This window comes from Nannospalax galili, unplaced genomic scaffold (assembly GCF_000622305.1).
Source record: "Nannospalax galili isolate Female #2095 unplaced genomic scaffold, S.galili_v1.0 scaffold328, whole genome shotgun sequence".
Classification (NCBI taxonomy): Eukaryota; Metazoa; Chordata; class Mammalia; order Rodentia; family Spalacidae; genus Nannospalax; species Nannospalax galili.
In genome coordinates this window covers 1,476,590-1,494,891 of record NW_008358342.1, presented here as the reverse complement: position 1 = coordinate 1,494,891, position 18,302 = coordinate 1,476,590, and the positions used below count along the sequence as shown (strand labels likewise).

The 18,302-nt window shown below is 41.6% G+C and overlaps 1 protein-coding gene across 2 annotated transcripts in view; it reads right to left on the bottom strand.

The window, feature by feature from the left end:
• Positions 1–7,662: 7,662 nt before the first annotated feature.
• Prelid2 (PRELI domain containing 2) overlaps positions 7,663–18,302 on the bottom strand; it is a 74,700-nt gene continuing 64,060 nt past the window's right edge. For both annotated transcript variants that reach the window (XM_017795222.2, XM_008821650.3), the window contains exons 6-7: positions 12,421–12,490; positions 7,663–7,886 (exon numbers count right to left, since the gene is read on the bottom strand). In XM_017795222.2, the coding sequence (XP_017650711.1) occupies positions 12,431–12,490 (60 nt within the window). In that variant the 3' untranslated portion in view covers positions 7,663–7,886; positions 12,421–12,430. The remainder of the gene's footprint in view (positions 7,887–12,420; positions 12,491–18,302) is intronic.

The following is an 18,302-nucleotide window of genomic DNA, read 5'->3' as shown; positions in this document are numbered from 1 at the left end:
TCCATCCAGAAAGAAATTTCCCCTAAACCTATAGAAAAACCAACAAGGAAGCAATTTCCAAGTCTGAGCAATTGTGAACTTCAGAATTGAAGGAGACACCTAAACTCAAAATGGGGAAACAAAGACATGCAAACAAAGAGTTAGTATTCTACCCTTTGCCATCAGATCTAAAAGTTCATCCTGGCACCAGCACAATAAAGTCATGATTCCATCAGCAGCTGGCAGATGGCGGGCACGAAATGGCTCTAACCTTCTCGGAGAACACCAGAGAATGACTCTGTGGAGTTTAATTTAGCAGGATGGTGGATGCTATTTTCTCTCTGCCACTTCTTGCACAGCATGCCTGTCTACAGTTCAAAAGCTACATCTTAAGGTCCGGCAGTGCAGTGACTGAGGTTAACCCTTTGAGATAAGCAAGTGTCTGGAGCTAGTCATGAGACCCTTTTTCTACCTGGGATCCTCTTCCAGCAAGTGCAACTTTGAATTTCTGGTCATAACAAAATGGCTGCCTATGGTGAGGTATTTTTAATATCTCTGTCCTATTAGTATTTAGAGACATTGGAGCATTTTTCATTAGACATAAATTACATTTTTTTACTAAGGGACTTCAGGTAAAACCCTAGGAGAAATCTACCTCAGACTTCCTCCCCCAACGAGATTCTTATGGTTACTATCAAAGAGAGAACATTACAGTCAGTGGGACTCACTATCCATAGCTTAGATCATCTGTGGAGCTTCATGTAATCCTAATGCAAGGCCTACAATGCAGACTAATGAACCAGAGGAAATCTCCAGGGCTAAGACCTAGGCATCGGCCATTTTTAAAGGTCTCCAGATGGTTTATAGGGCAGGTAAGATATGAAAGAAATACTCATTTTAAATTTCTGTGAGTTTTTATAAGTTGATATACAGAAAGTTAACTTCTGTTAATTAACTTTTATTGTGGGTCAGTCTCTCCAAAGTTTGTGTTAAAGTTCTGGAGGTTAGTCTGAAATGGTTGACATGTCATCCTGTCCCCACACCCCAAAGACATCAGAGAAATGCTGTTGATACCGAAACTCTAAATTGGGAGATGTCTTCAGACCAGGCTGCAAGTCCAAGCCTGACAGGAAGAGGACCATGCTTGAGTGTGCCATGCCCTGCAATCACTGTGCACTGTGAAGCTCCTACCAACTGTGGTGAAGTGATCACGTGAGGGTGCACCACCCTTCTGTCTATGAGGCCAGATCTATAGAGCTGTTATCTTCTAAGGTACAAGTCACCCTTCATTAACTCAGGTGCTATCCACAACTGTGCGCTACTGAGCTTTGGGACTGCCAACCTACATATTTTTGTGCTGATCTCTGCACAGTGCATCTTATGCTGACCTATAGTTGCTGATTAGTAGTTTCTGATTAGTAGTTGCAAAACCTAAGAAGTAAACGTATCAGTCTCGCTGTCAATTGATACCTAGCACTGCCATGTCAGTATATGATGCTTCAAGCCTTCTAGTGACCCATTGGATCAAGTCAAGAGATGATGAACCCAACCTTTCTCTTACACACAGCAAGCACTCAATAATGTTGGCTGAACTAAAGACTGTACTACTAAAAGTAAGGTCATCACCCACCCCACCCTGGCTCAAGCAGAAGAACAACATCAGTAGGGTTTGGACTGGCACTTCAGCAGCAAGGCATAAAGATCCACTTAAAGACAGCCAAAACGCAAACAGATGAAAGTGAGTCTCAGAAACAACAGGCAGGAAGCAGTGCAGAGGCTCTGATCAACAGAAGCTGCCCCACCCTTCCTTTCCTTTCTAGGGCCACCCGCCTCCATGCTGCCACTGCGCTTCATCTATTTATTCCCCCAGAGGTCTCTGGTCCTTTGCACTTGGCCCGTCTGGGTCACCAGGTAAGGGTGGCCTCCTCTTCTCAGAGAAACTTTATTAGCTCATCTTGGGGGAGGAAGGTGTGAACATCTTGTTATCTAACACCTTCCTGTGGAGCAGCTGGGGAGAAGAAGGACTTCTACAACTGATAAACACAAATTGTGCCCAAAATGACATCCCCGTGAAATTAGTGTTCGCATACAAATATTCATTGTAATGACTTTATTTCAGAATGACTGCAGCATGGAATTTTATGGCTCTAACTCACAATAACTGAATTTAAAACACTTCATCCTGTATAAAAACCTAGCCTGAGAAATTTTCATTTGAGTTTTAATCAACATTAAGTTTTGCATTATGAAACAGAATACACAGTAAAATACTAACACAACTATTGCAACAAGGGTTTATGTATACATCAAGAGAAATGAGTTCCAGCCACATGTCACTTATCTTGAGGTCATAGATCTGACAACTGCAGTTGAAATCAGGAAGTTAGAGGATGGCTGAGCCACTAAAATAACGTCCCAAATCAATGCATCCAAATTCACTCATTCGAATGTGAGAAAGTCCTCCCAAAGCATCATCAGATATTGTTCGCTGCTACTGGACACACAATGCACAGCCATATGGCCTGCCAACTCCACGGAAAATGAAAGGAAGGCTTCTGGAGGCTGACACAGAAATGACAGCAGAAAATGACAGAAAATTATGCTGAGAGAAAAGAAACTCAAAAAAGCACTATGGAGTTCAAAAAGCAGACCAGTAGATAGGAGTTTTACCAAACCTGAGAAGGACCCAAAGGAATTAAAAATATGATGATGACTCTGAAAGGAGTTTTCTTTGGTAAATTCAGTTTATAAAAGCAGGAAATAAGTAATTTTTTAATTTTTTTAATTTTTTTTAAAAATTTTATGTGTATGAGTGTATTGCTTTCAGGTATGTAAGTGTACATGTGCCACGCAATGCCTGCTGAGGTCAGAAGTTGTTGAATTTCCCAGGTACTGGAGTTAAAGACAGTTATTAACTGCCATGTGGTTGCTGGGAATCAAACCCAGGTCCTCTGCAAGAGAAGCCAGTGCTCTTAACCACTGAGCCATCTCTCCAGCCCCCAAAAAGTTATTTTTTAAATCAATTTTAAATCAATGTAAATGGTTGAAATAAATATAAAAACATGTGGAATTGAACAGTGTCAAGTTGTCTATACTATGTGCCCCACAGTGTCTGAGAAATGAGATATCAGTCCACAGGCACTGATTATAAAATGTCCAAAGTAATTGCTGTAAACGAATACAGTATCTTTTCCATCCATCTATGACTGAAAACATAAGCGCTCTCCCTCCCAAAGGAACCTCTATCATGTGGGAAGTACTCAAGTCAGCACCCCTCTACATAAGAACCTTAGAGCTCCAGGCTGGAGAGATGGCTCAGTGGTTAAGAACACTGGCTGTTTTTGCAGAGGACCCAGATTCAATGCTCAGCACCCTCATGGTGGCTAACAACCATCTTTAACTCCAGTTCCAGGAAAATTCAATGCCTTCTTCTGACCTGTGCAGTGTTGCATGAAATGGGTGCACTTACGTACATGCAGGTAATACACTCATACACAGAAAATTTAAAACATATATATTTTTTAAAAAGAACTTTAGAGTTCATACTGAGTAATCAACCACAATGATAGGTGAACTCAACTGATTTGAAACCTAAGCACAGGGACCAAGTGCTTAGTCCCAAACTGTTTTTCTCAAAATGTGGTCTATGTTATAGAACCACAAATGTCCTGGAGAACTTGCTTCAAAATGCAGATTCTGAGTCCCAAATGAAGTTGTAAGAATCATAATCTGGGGGCTGGAGAGATGGCCCAGTGGTGAAGAGCAGTGGCTGTTCTTGCAGAGTACCCAGCTTTTATTACCAGCATGTACATGGTGGCTGACAACCATCCATAACTCCAGTTCCAGAGGATCTGGACTCTTCTGACCTTTGAGGGCATTGCACAACATGGGTGCCGACAATGCACTCATATACATAAAATTTAAAAAATAAGATATTTTTTTAAAAAAAGAATCACAATCTGTGGGGAGCCTACACTGTAGCATAGGTCTCCAGAGGTGTCTAGTCAGTCTGAGCATCATGGTACAGCCTTACCTTGAAGTATAGGCTCAGTGACCCAGTCAAGAAACTAGCCAGGTCTGTAAAAGAACCCTTTCCACTAAAAGTGCCTACTGTGCCCACTAAAACCACATTCCCCACTTTGACATTTCTTACCCTACACAGTAGATAACAAAATTAAGTGTGGATTTCTATAATATATACATAATTAACCTCTTAAGCCCTAGTTAATTTTTAAAAGACTACGATTTTAGGATTTCTTAAAATATTTTATTATTTTTATTTTATGGGTATGAGTGTATTGCCTGCATGTAACTAAGCGCACCCATGTCATTCAGTGCCGTGGAGGTCAGAAGAGGGTTTCGGATTCCCCTGGAACTGGAGTTAAGGATGGTTTGTAGCCACCATGTGGGTGCTAGGAATCAAACCCGGGTCCTCTGCAAGAGCAGCCAGTGTTCTTAAACACTGAGCCATCTCTCCAGCCCTTATTTTTATTTTTAATTATATGTATAAGTGTGTGTCTGTGTGTGGGTTTGTTGTACATGAATGCAGTGCCCTTAGAAGCCAGAAGGCGGCACTGGATCCCTGGAGCTGGACTCACAGGAGGTTGTGAGTCATCTAACATGGGTGCTGTGCATAGAACTTAAGTTCTCTGCAAGAGCAGCATGAGCACTTAGCTGCTGGGCAATCTCTCCAACCCCAAGACTGCAGGATTTCTAAAGCAAATATGTTAACATAAAAGCAACAGATGGCTATAAAGGGGGAAACACTGGATGAGGAAAGGTTCGATGCAAGTTCAGAGAATCAATGGGGAACGAGGAAGGAAAAACACCTAAAAGCTGTCTTGGAAAGAAGTCACAAAGCAGCTGATATCTATGTCTAGAGTTCCAAAAAGCAACTATGAAAGTCTCCTATAATATTTAAGCCAGTCCTTAAAACTCTGGAAGCGCAGGCTCAGCAGTGCTGGCTGGCAAATACATATGGCCAACAGAAGATTTCAAACAATTCTGAAGGTGTTGCCAACATAAAAACTAAGAGATTTCGTCTCCTCCCACTTCTCCCTTGTCTTTTCCTGGAAAGTTGAACATTAAAACACCAAATCAAGAAGCCACATGCCCACTGGAGCTGGGCAGCAGCTGTTTGCCTTCAGCCAGGCGTGCCATGAGGCCTCTGCAGGCTTGGCCTGCTTCACTCATCACGACAGCGGCCAGGACACATTTGCACTGACCACCTCAGCTTCAAGGAATCTGGTACAAATTCAACTCTCTCTGCCTCACTCCATTCCTAGTAAAAACTCCTGCCACCAAGATCCTTTCCTACCTCAGACATGTCGAGAAAGAAATCAAGAACTGGAGATACTGGTAGCCACTTATACTAGCTGAGGCAGGAGGATTGCCACAAGTTGGAGGCTAGCCTGGTACACACAGTGAGTACCATGGCAGTCAGGGCTTCATAGTGTGATCCTTTCTCTAAATAAATAAGAAAAGAAAAAAGAAAGAATTTGAATATTGTACACAAATTACCCCAGAATTTAAAGTAAAGTTTCTGTCCTTAGATGCCCCCTGGGAATACCTGTAGAGCTTTTACATGATAGGATTCCTAGCTTCCATGTCCAGAGAGTCTGATTTCTTGGACTGGGATGTACCTTAGGCCTCAGGATAGCATAAGGTCCCCCAAGTGATCCTAAATGGTAACCGAAGTTGAGAACTCAAGCTTTGAGAAGGTGCAAGTTTTTTGAGTTTTTGTTGTTGCTGTATTGTTTTTGTTGTTGTTTTGTTTTTTGTTTTTCAAATATTTTTATTTATTATTTTTTATTTGTCCCTCAGTGCTAGTGTTAAAGGTGTACACACACACACACTATTTTTTAAAAAATATTTTATTATTTGTATTTTATGTATATGCACATATTGCCTGCATGTAGGTAAGTGCACCCATGTTGTACATGCCTGTGGAAGACAGAAGAGGCTGTTGGATCCCCTGGAACTGGAGTTATGGGCAGTTGTTAGCTGCCATATGGGTGCTGGGATTCAAATCCAGGTCTTCTGCAAGAGCAGTCAGTGTTCTTAACCGCTGAGCCATCTCTCCAGCCCCTGTATTGTTGTTGTTTTTTTTTTTTTTAATGGAAGGTTATGTCTATTCCAACAGCAACCTCCAAATAAAAATCTTTGCCTCTCACTTCCATAATTCACTTACTTTTAGAAAAGGGAAATTATTCCAGAAGCCGACTAAATGCCATTTACAAGCTGGAAAACAAGGTCAAAATATGCTCTGATTTCTACCATTCATTTTCCCTCCAACAGAACTGAAGAGTAAAACACTAAGGAAATGAAAGGAAATTATCCCAAGAGACAAAACTCAGACTTCACAAATAGCTCAAACACAATAAGAAGAGGCTCGCAGTGGCAGGCTTGTACAAAAAAGTACAATTGCTTTGAAATTCATCATTGCACTAAGTAGAAAAAAATTCAAATAATAAAAAAAGAACAGTTTCCCTAAGTCTTTCTAGTAATGGCCCAATTTTTATCTTAAGATGAATTCCAAATTATTACTTCTCTTCAAGCTTTCTGCTAGATAGTATGCATTTATATTTTGGCTTCCCATCATGGGAAATGCAAACTAATGTCATCTAATTTTCAAACACTAAAACCACCTACACTACAGGTGAAAAGCAGATGCTTGGGGCTGGGGATGCAGCTCAGATGGTAGAGTGCTTGCCTAACATGCACAGAGCCCTAAGTTTGATCTCCAGCCCCACATAAACTAGGTGTGGTGGCAGCTGTGCCATCTGTGACCCCAGCACTCTGGATGTGGAGACAGAAGAATCAGAAGTTCAAGATCATCCTCAGCTACATAGAGTTTGAGGCCAGCCTGGGCTATATGAGGACCTGTCTCAAAAAGAATACAAAATAAAAAGAAAACAAAAAAGTAAATGCTCAAAACTGATCTCACATAATAATGGATCCTATTTACTAAACCCCATCATGCACCAGTCCCTATGCTACGCAATTCCTGCAAAGGATCTCTCAGATCAGTCCAGCAACCTCAGGGTTAAGGCCGTCATCTCATTTCAAAAGTTTTTAAAAATTAGCTTTGGAAAGATTCAGAATGATGTTCATGGCCACTAAATACTAGATGGTAGAACCTGGATTCGAGCTCCTGTCTATCTGACCAGCTCCAACCCCATGCTCTTCAAGCTAAACCACCTTGTTGTGTCATCATAACTCGCAGGCAGAAGGACCTGTGCCTGATGAATCCCACTTTCCCAAGAAAAAACAGATCTGGATGGTTCACTCCATATCACAAAACAAGTCAGCGGGAGCCACAGCCAGACACCCTGCCTTCTGTTCTCCACTCAGTGTTCTTGTAGAGGGTCACACTGTTGACATGTTACCTCATAAAAGCTGACTGACTCCTGAGAATATCAAACTGGTACATGTGGGTTAACTTTACCATGGGTCTGGTGTATCACCTTTCTATTTCAGCTCTCAGGAAACAGTAGCAGGTCAACCAGATCATCTGTCCCAGAATCCTCTCGTGGATCCTGTGAACAATGATGCTGATAGCATACAAGCACAGGTCCCTCCCCAGGCCTTTATCCTGTCCTTGGCTGCCCTGACACCATCACAGAAGAACAGTAGAGCACCTTGTGGAAATGTAGATACCATGTGCGGATTTTTCCCCCTTTATTCATAAAACTGTAAAGAGATTATGTCATAAAAAAGTCATTTTAAAAGGTCTCATCTCCATGAGTCCCGCTATTTGAAGCAGGGTCCGAAGTGTCAGTTTATGCTCTGGCAGGAAGGTCTCCTCTCTAAGACACCGACACTGTATCCCGAAGCCTGTATCCTGAAGCACGCAGTGGCCAAGGAGTGGTTCTTGGGGAAAAAAAGTAGATACAACAGCAGTTTCCCTGCAAGAGAAAGAAAACAGGTTTTATCACCTAATAAACATGTCTCAGCAATCAATACTTATTTGCCCTCTTTTCTCAAGCAACTCCTGAGAGTCACTTGAATTCTATCACTATGGATAATTCTTGAAGAAATTGCATTCCTACCTCCTAGTGATCTTTGAACAAAGCAAGCACCTCATTTTATTACATCCAACTACCCACAGAAGCTAGTTTGGAGAGGAGTTTAAGATGTAGCTAAAACTGAGGTCTTAATCATGCTGCTGTGATAAACTCTGCTATGTTATCAAACCTCACCAAGCCTGTCTCCCAAATGCCAGTGGCAAGAACAAACAGATGTCAGGGCTATTTGTTTTATTCAAAAGTGACAGGAAATCAAAAATCTATCAAATGGATATGTCAGCAGCAATGCCGCAAGCACATTGGTTAGTGAGATTTATGTGCCTCCATTTTAGCTCATGACAAGATCACCTTCTAAGCTTTCTAATCTTCTTCTTCAAATGCCCACTTGGACATAAAGGTTAGAAAGTTCGTGGATGTTACCTTTAATGCTAGGTATCTCATACAATGTGGGCACATGCAATGTGAATTAAAATCCTGTAAATTTGAGATGTGGTATGGCATACAGATAGTAATCCCTCCTTGTGCACATTTCTGAAAATCCACAGAATGTCTCTTAAAAATTGAGAACTGAGCTGAGGAGATGGCTCAGTGGATAAAGTACTTGCTGCCCAATTATGAGGACCTGAGTTCCAAGACCCAGAACCTATGCAAAACCAGACACGGTAGCATGTGCATCAGTAACCCCAGCGCTCACAAAAGGAGATGGGAGATAGAAAAAGGAGACTCCCCAGAAGCTCAGAAGTCAGCTAGCTTGTCATATGGGTGAGGGAAGAGAGACCCTGTCTCAAACAAGGTGGAGGGGACAACCAACATCCAAAGTCTTCCTCTGACCTCCACACGTGTGCCATGGCAAACATGCCTGCATCTACACACATGAGTGCACAGATGCACACACACACACAATACAGAAAAAATGAGAATTACTAAATTCCAAAGTTGGTATGTTAACTAGGTTATTAACAGCACCTGTACTATTACCATGCTGCAGTGACATTTTATGTATTTCTACTGCCTGAGCACTGGAACTTTATGAGTGATTCTAGTGATGCTGTTCCTGGTATTTTTGACTTCATTGTTATTGTCATTTTAATATTTATTCATGCCTTAAGATAGAATCATCCAAGTTTCACTAAGTGAAGATGTTAGAACTAATTCAGGGGAAATAAACTGTCAAACAGTTTGAAACAAATATATGGTATGATCAATGCTACAGTTTTAAAAGGCCACACAATTACCACAACAACCCTAGATGCTAATTTAAGACAATAACTCAGGTGGCAACAAACTTTTTCCTTAAAGGAACAAACAGTAAATAACTTGGGCTTTGAAGGCTACAAGGTCTCTGTCACAACTTCTCAAGTCTGCTGTTTTGACTTTTAACATAGCCGGGAGCACAGCTGTGTTCTACTAAAAATTTATAAAAGCAGAAGCACCCTCTAACTATGGCATGCCCCCACAGATGTGTATATGTGTGCACATGTGTAGATGTAAAGGTTAGAGGACATCTTGTTTGTGGGAGTTGTTTCTATCCTTCCACTATCTGGGTCCCCAAGGTCAATCTCAGGTTATCAGACTTGATAGCAATCACCTTTTTCTGATGAGCCACTTCATTAGCCATTTTTATTTTTGAAACAGGGTCTCACACTATAAGCCAGGTTGGCCTGGAACTCACTCTGTAGCCCAGGCTGCTCCTGAACTCATGGCAATTCTGAATGTTGCCCCTTTCATTTAGTGTAGCACGCTACATCTCATAAAACACCTGCAACTATCTCCTTGTTTTCCATAAAGCTACTTTTGAGAAAGTAAAAAAAGTTCCTTCAAGACAGAAGCATGTCAAACTGCAAAAACTTTGTAAACATTGTCAAGAAAATGGGGGACAGAAGAATAAGGTGGAAACACGACCACAACATGAAAACCTCAGAGTTTTCCAAATCTCATTTGTGGTAATGATTACAAAACTACATATTGTAACTCACAAAATAGTATACTACAAAATGGACAAATCACCAATTTAGTTACATGTAAATAATACCTCCATGAAGCTGATTTGGGGAACACATTAAAGCTTCAATAGTCATCTTTAGTGTATAATAATTATAGGTTTATATGCAAAAAGTATATATCCCTTACCTTTGCTCCTCTGAGAAATGTGAGAGTGAGTTGTGTACATAATGGGGGAATTCTGTGGCATTGGATGCTACTGTCCCACACTGAAGTCCTGGCCCTATCCAGACTTCTGTCACCTACTTAAGATGGAATAATCACCTTCCATACACTGTACAAAACCCAAGTTCATGGCTCAGCTTCGCATGGGTAAAAGAGAAAGAAGACTGACAATCTAAGTGTGCAACCTTTTGACAATGAAAAAAACAACATTATCATCTGCTCAAGAATCGCATAATGAAATCACGTGAAAAAGATGCAAAAAAAAGCCTCATAATGTTTTAATATTTTAAATGCGTTTACAATTTTGTATTGGGCTCATTCATAGCTGTCCTGGGACAAGTAGCCACTGGGCCTGAACGACAACAGGCCATGTGGTAAGTTTCTTTAATTTACTTATCATTACTAACAAACTTTAAATACAAACTGGTTGAAAACCACACGAGCCTTGCCTCCTCCTTTCAGGGGCATTTGATGCAGAGTGAAGCTGTACATTCAAATAATTAAAAACTAAAAACTATAAATAAATAATAAATAAATAAATTGGGGACAAGACATAGAATGAAAATCATCCTTCTAACTGACTTAAAGTTGGATGAATACACAAAATGTTAAACCCCCTAGTATCAAATCTGTCTCTACCCAGAGATTATAGGAGCCCACCCCAGACTTACTCAACCAGAATCCCAGGAATGGGTCCACTATTCTGGGCTTAACAAATCCTCTAGATGTTTCTGTTGTTCACTAAAGTTTCAAGACCACTAACTTGAAGTTTGGAAAATAACAGGTATATGCCTTTCCAGTGTAAGTGAAGGTGCCTTAACTCCCTCACATAACTTTGAGCTGACTTCAGATCTCCCCAAAGAGGAGATCTGTGCCCAAGTACATAAGCATTTAGTGAGAGTGAGGTCTATTATGACTGAAAAGGCTAAGTAGAAGCCATTAAAGATGCCTCTACCTGGGAAAACAGTGAATCAAAGCCAGTATCACATTTAACTCTATGTGGCTGTGCAAAAAATAGTTGGATCTTGGAGAATGACAGTTGATTATCATAAGTTAATGATTTTGCTTAGGCTTTCCAGTAACATTGAAATCTATTAATCTATGTTAAGTGTACAGAAGCTAAGTGTTAACCAGAATGGAATCCAACTTGAAACCAAGCAGAAACACAATCTCCAACTGATGTCTGTTTGTAGGCCTGGCATGCATGCTCTGAATGTCAAGATACTTGTGTGTGAGCAATCCTTTTGCTTCTTCTTTGGTTAACTGCTCTCCAAGTTTATTGCACATCTCAATTAGAATTCCAGGTTGTTTATACAAAACTATGTGCAGTGTACTTTTAAGCTGGCATAAGGTAATTCAGAATTATTAGCCTGTGCCCATGGCAAAATTGCCAGTCACTCAAGGCCATTCAACCCAGAGTCTAAAAATTATTCCTAAGACTCAAAAACCTTCAGACTAGCATTTTAGACAGTGGGAGAAATGCACCTGTTGAGTATCCCTTATCCAAAATACTTGGGATGAGAATATTTGGGATTTAGGAATTTTTCATTTTTTAATATTTGCATATACATAATGAGATTTCCTGAAATTAGACTCTAAGTATAAACATGACATTCACTTAATTTTCATATAGACCATATACTCATAGTCTGAAGATAATTCTATACAACAGTTTTAGTTCACCTTCTTTTGACTGCTACCCACCATATAAGGTCAGGCACAAAATTTTCCACTCATAGCATTATATCAGCATTCAGAAATTTTCAGATTTGGGAGCAGTTCTTATTTGGGGTTTAGAGATTAGTTTCCAGACTAATAAGACATATTTGTTTTACTGGCCAATCAACATGTTCCTTTCTTGTGATTCTTTCTGCTCCAATTACAGCTTTAAGTCTCTCTGTTTATTGTTCGCATAACAATAAAAGTAAGCTGCAGTTAATCCTGAGTGCAGTCTTTACAAATCTCTGCCACCTTGAGGGCCTCAATCATGGGAGATTATGCTGAACAGTTTAAGCAATCTGAAAGCAGTTGTAACTCAGTGCATCATACAAAACTGCTCTGAAAAATCAAAGCACCAAGCAAATAAAGCTGCAGAACAGATAACAAAACACCTGTGAAATAGTATTGTATAGGTATCACTAGGAAACGGACTGTGTGAATAGCCCAGGAGGCTGATTCATAATGCCAGGCTTATAAGCATAAAAACACGGCTTGAGTAAATAATTCTGATTTTGTTTTTGGTACCTACTGAAGATTCTTTATTCAGCTAAGGGGGCACCACACTGTTCCTTTAGCAGCATCTCCATTATTCTAATTCCCTACAGAGAGAAGAAAGAAAAATCAAAATGTCATATTTCATAGACAAGTACTTTTACATTTATCACAACCTTTTCCCTTCAGGGAATCCAGGTACCAGCAATATATTCATTTCAGAAAAGCGGGCACATGTCATCCCTGACATTCTTATAATATTTTACTCAGCGATCCCCTTCCACCTTCTCCACATGTGCTCAGAGCTATTTGGGAGGTGGGTAGAGCAGCACTTGGGACCTGCTTGCAACATCAGCACAGCTCAAGAGAAGGTAAGCAATGGCTCCAAGCAGTGCATCTTGCCAGCGTTGGGATAATGGCAACTGCAACTGTTTGCTGAACACTGACAATTGTGCTGAGTTCATTGCCAAGGGTTCATACTTGCTTTCAGGGGTAGTGGGTGCTGCAGCATCCCACTGACATCCTCCAAGGTGGAGACACTCCTTCCCCAAACACCAGAACCTACTGTGGACTGCTGTAGGCATGTGGGCACCAGAGCCAAAGTAGGCAACCTCACCTGAGCTCATGTCTTTTCTCCAGGGCCTGCCCATAGCCAATGACCGGTGGGTCTGGAGGTATAATGGCCCTCTTCCCTCAACTGTGAACATTAAGGGATATTGCATTCCCCGTAGCTCCCCATGAGATCAGCTGAGACCTCTGCTAGGACTGTATCACAATCAACATCACTTGCTCCTCACCCTGCGTCCCTCCTCCCCAAAGAGATATCCCTCAGAGTCCTCTCCAAAATACTCCATGGGCAAATTTCCATCTCTGAGTTAGGTCTCCAGAGCTCACAGAGGACACCTGTGTGACACAGACAAAACTCTCAGGCAACTACTACTCTCCCTGCTCCTTTACTGGTGAGAAAACATATTCAAAGAGGTTTAAACCGTGCCCCAAACTATACAGCTACGATGTAGTGATGCCAGGAGCACACAGGCACGCCACACCGGTTTCAGTCACACCCCCAGTCCTCTGCACTGGTTATTCTGACTGTTCACGCCAGCCCACCTATCACCTATCTTTGGGGAAAGAAGAAGGCAGATACTCCTTTCCTCCTTCAAAGACTGGTTCTGTAGATCAGAGAATAAACCTTCCGGTGGAAAGATGGAATAAGATTATACTTATGAAATAAATGTCTCAAAGCTAGATCCAAAGGAAAGGGTCTGCTGTTCTCAGAGACTAGAAATGTTTGGTGAGAATTAACAGCAATAAAGAGAACTGTAGAACAGTTTCCCAGGCCTCTCCTGGGAATATTGGCTTAACAGGACTCTAGCAGGTCCCAGCTTATCTTTGACAAGCTCTCATGTGATTAAGATCAAGCAGGGCTGGGGAATACTGAGTGGGCTTACAGAAGAAAGGCTGGGACTTCTCATTAGGGTTCACTTGAGAAAAAGGACAGGATGGTGAGGATTCAAAAGCATCACTAGTACACACAGTAAAATATCTTGGGGCCTGGGGAGATGACTCTGTCAGTAAAGTGCTTACTGTACAAGCATAAGGACCTGAATTTGGATCCCAGCACATGTTAAAAATGAAAAAGAGCTGTCCTGTGTTCCAAGAACCAGAGAGGCAGAGACAGGCAGATCCCAGAAGCTCACTGACTAGCCAGTCTAGACGAATCCATGGGCTCCGAATTCAGTGAGAGATCAATCTCAAAAAAGATGGGGGGGGGCTGGAGAGATGGCTCAGTGGTTAAGAACACTTGCTATTCTTCCAGAAGACCTGGGTTTGAATCCCAGAACCTACATAGCAGCTAACAACCATCTATAACTCCAGTTCCAGGGGATCCAACACCGTCTCCTGGTCTCTGTGGACACTACACACACCTGATACATTTACATAATGTAGGTAAAACATTCATGCATATAAAATAAAAATAATGAATAAAATATTTTTTAAAAACAGATAAGGAGCTGGGCGTAGTGGCACACGCCTTTAATCCCAGCACTCGGGAGGCAGAGGCAGGAGGATCTCTGTGAGTTCAAGGCCAGCCTCGTCCACATAGTGAATTCCAGGACAGCTGGAGCTACAGGGAAACCCTGTCTCAAAAAAACCAAAAAAAAAAAAAAAGATAAGGTGGGAAGTGATCAGAGAAGACACCTAACATCAACCTCTGGCCTCCACACACATGAATACACTTGTGCACATGCACATGCAACTGTATGCACATATGCATACCCACATGAACACACCATACATAACACACATGCAGATACACAAAAATATATCTTTAACACTAAGGCAGAGCAAATGAGAAGATTCAGAAGGCCCTTCAGATTCTGCCAGGGCCATCACCCCAGATTATGATTCTGCTTTAGAGAGAAGCAGCAGTAAAGGTTCCTGATGGGGGCTGAAAACTATGGATTATGAGCTGAACCAAAGCAGCAAACCACAGGACCAGCATCCAGAGATATAAGACCTATTCACAGTTCACAGCCTTTCTGCTAGGTACCTTAGTCTGGACACTATTGCCAGGCAGTGCCTTAGACTACTAAGGCTGGGTGACTGCAAAGCCAGCTACACTAGGGCCTTCTATATGCAGCATACCAGAAAAATTAATGCTGTCTATAAAAGAAAACACAGATTTCTGAGCCCTAAGAGTGACTCCAGTCAAACTGTGAGGCCAAAAGCTGGCATTTGTGCACTGATAAAACACTTCAAGCAATTATGAAGTGCAATTAGCTCATTCACTAGAATTTATAAATAGCAGTTTTTTAATGCATCTGAGATATTTTCCAACTCTGCCTATTTGGGAAATAATGAAATATGTTCTCCTTAATCATACCTGGAGATGTCATAAACACTGCTCTTAAAACTAGCTTCCTCTTGGGGCTGGAAAGATGGCTCAGTGGTTAAGAGCTCATGTTGCTGTGTTCCCAGCACCCACATCAGGTGCTCATAACCAATTAAAACTCCAGCTCCAGGGGGTCCAATCTTCCAGTGCCCTCTTCTGGCCTCTTTAAGCATCTGCACTCACACATACTCACATGCACATATCCACACATTAGACACACACTTATACTTAAAAATAAAAACAAATCTTAAAAACATAGTCTACTCTTAAAGGTTGGGGAGAAATAACAGACCATGGGCACAACAACCAGTGGAACAAACTCTAACCACAGTCTAAGCATCAGACCCAGCTATGCTCACTTCTGTTTTCACTCATTCAGCAACCAATCCAATGGACAAATATATTATGTGCCTACTATATGCACTGGATATTAAACGGCAAACAACCAAGACAAAGTTCCTGCCCTAGTAGAATTTGCAGGCAATTTTCTTTCCCATTTCAAATTTTTGTTGAAATTCAACCCCTTAAATAATTAAATGTCTTCCTATTTTCAGGAAGAATAAAAACTGCTGTATAAATTATTTTTCAAACATCTCTTTTCAGAGTAGATGGTATGTCTCTGAAACAAGAAAAGCACATCCCTTCCTAAGGAAGTGAGAAGCAAGCTGTGAATCCACCTATCCATCTAAATTAAGACTGCCACCACTTATTGAGCCACTAATTGACATAAGTGAAGATTCTGAGGTTCGCCTTGGGAATTCAAAGACATTATTTATTGAACCAATTATGTTCACAATGTGACAGTTGATTTTTCTTTCCCTCCCCCCCCATACCACTTTAGTCTTTTTAAGAACAGTTAGATACAGAAAGCAGAGAACGAGGACAGAGAAAGAGGTTTATAAAGTGAATTAAGAAAAGAAAAGGCTAACAGGTAGGCCAGCCATTATTTAGCGCCTCTCTTTGGTAAGGAGGGACCAAATCAAAGCTCAATAGATAGTCCTTTCAAATAAAGTTCATTCTAACACTCAAATCTTGCCCCCAGGAGATCAGGCTTAAAGAGGCTAAATTCACACCCCTTATCACACAGTGATACACACACAGAACACACATTAAGTAAATGCACTTTTTAGATACATCTTAAAAAACTTTTGGATTGACACACCATAAACCAGCTTGACTTTATTATCTCTCTGCCCCTCAAGAATGTTTTTTCCACTATTACTAAGCTATCCTTCTCCATTTGTCAATGCACAGATAAGTAAGCCATCTCAGGGCCTCACTTCCCTAATGCTGGGCAGTGCTGCCTAAGGTAATTTCAGCTCGGGAGTCTTTTATTTTTTAATTTTTCAAAAACTTCATTAAGAATTTCATACATGTATATAAGGTGTTTTGATCAAATCCATGCCCACTCTCTCCCCTCCAATATTCCCCCCTCTGAAGAGGTAACCCTAAAATCTTTTAAGGATTAGATACAAGCTCCCAAATACTTTTGACCTTTTTGGCCTTTGGAAGAGAGTTATTGCTAACAGGCCCAAGGAGTCCCTTTCAAGCTCAAGTCCCTTCACAAAGTCTCCACTCTGTTTATGAGAAACAGTTGATTGTTACTGTAAGAACAAAATGTGTCTTAAGACGAGTTAGAACCGACAATGACTAAATCCAGACAATGTGTTTATTTTGTCATCAGACACTTCCTTAAGAAGCTCTAATTTAGCTAGGAAGCTCCAAAGGGAGTCATATTAGACCTTACAAAAATTAGACTTCTAAAGCAGTTCTTCAAAGGCACATCCATGTAAAGAACTTTACAAAAGAGAACTACTCACTTAATTATCACGGTGATTTAAAAAAAAATGGTGTTGAAGATCCTGCTAGAAATAAGTCCTTCTTGTGGGTCATAGCTTTGGGGCCAACATCATCCAGAGCACCAGCTGTCACTGTGTATACCGGCTGCACTGTGTATACAGGCAGCCTTGGGCATAGAGATACACCAGGACGTGACACCCCCTGTCCTGGTTTGTTTCTTCATTGTGTGACAAAACACTCTGACCACTGCCAACTTGGGGAGGAAAGGGTTTATTCAGCTTACAACTCCCAGGTTCAACAGGGAGCCCAAGGTAGGAACTCAGGGCAGGAACCTGGAGGCAGTAGCTGGGGCACAGGCCATGGAGGAACACTGCTCACTGGCTTGCTTCTCTGGCCCCTGCTCAGCCTGCTTTCTCATGCAACATAGGCCCGCCTGCCCAGGGGTGACACCACCCACAGTGGGTTGGGCCCTCCCACATCACTCATCAAGAAGATGCCCCTCAGATATGGCCACAGGCCAGTCCAATAGAGGAAATTCCCCAATTGAGGTTCCCTCAACCCAGGTGTATCAAGTTGACACTAAAGCTATGCAGCACAATTGACCCCTTGTCAACTTGACACACAAACATCACTATTAAACCATAACTTTCCAATTTCTGTCCCCAAGATATGATGTTACCATCACAACCTAAGACAGAACAACTTAAAAAACCCCATAGTCCTTAAAAAATCCAAACACTTTAAAGTCCATAGTCTCTTTTAAAAGTCTCAACTATGGGTGGGCTTCTGTAAAATCCAAAACGAGTACTGTCTTATTTCAAAGGGAAGATTCAGGCACACCTAAGCAAAACCCAAGTCCAGCAAAGTAGCTTGAGGCTGGACATCTGGGATTCACACAGTCTTCTGGGCTCCGAAGGGTACTGGCAGCTCCACTGGTCTGACTGCAGTCCACAGCACGCTCAGCTCATCTCACAGACCCAGGCCAGCTCCATTCCACACTTACTGCTGTCCTTGGTGGTCGTCCCATGGTCCCAGCATCTCCAAAAAGCTGGGGTCACCACTGAAACTGAGGCTACACCTTCACCAATGACCTCTTCTTGCCTCTTGGGGTGCAAAGCCTCAGTTTCTCTCCATGACCCCTTCAATTCTGGGGTCTTTGCTGCAACTGAAGTGGTACTTTCACCTATGGCCTTTCCTGGCCTCTCACAGTGCCAAGCCTCAGC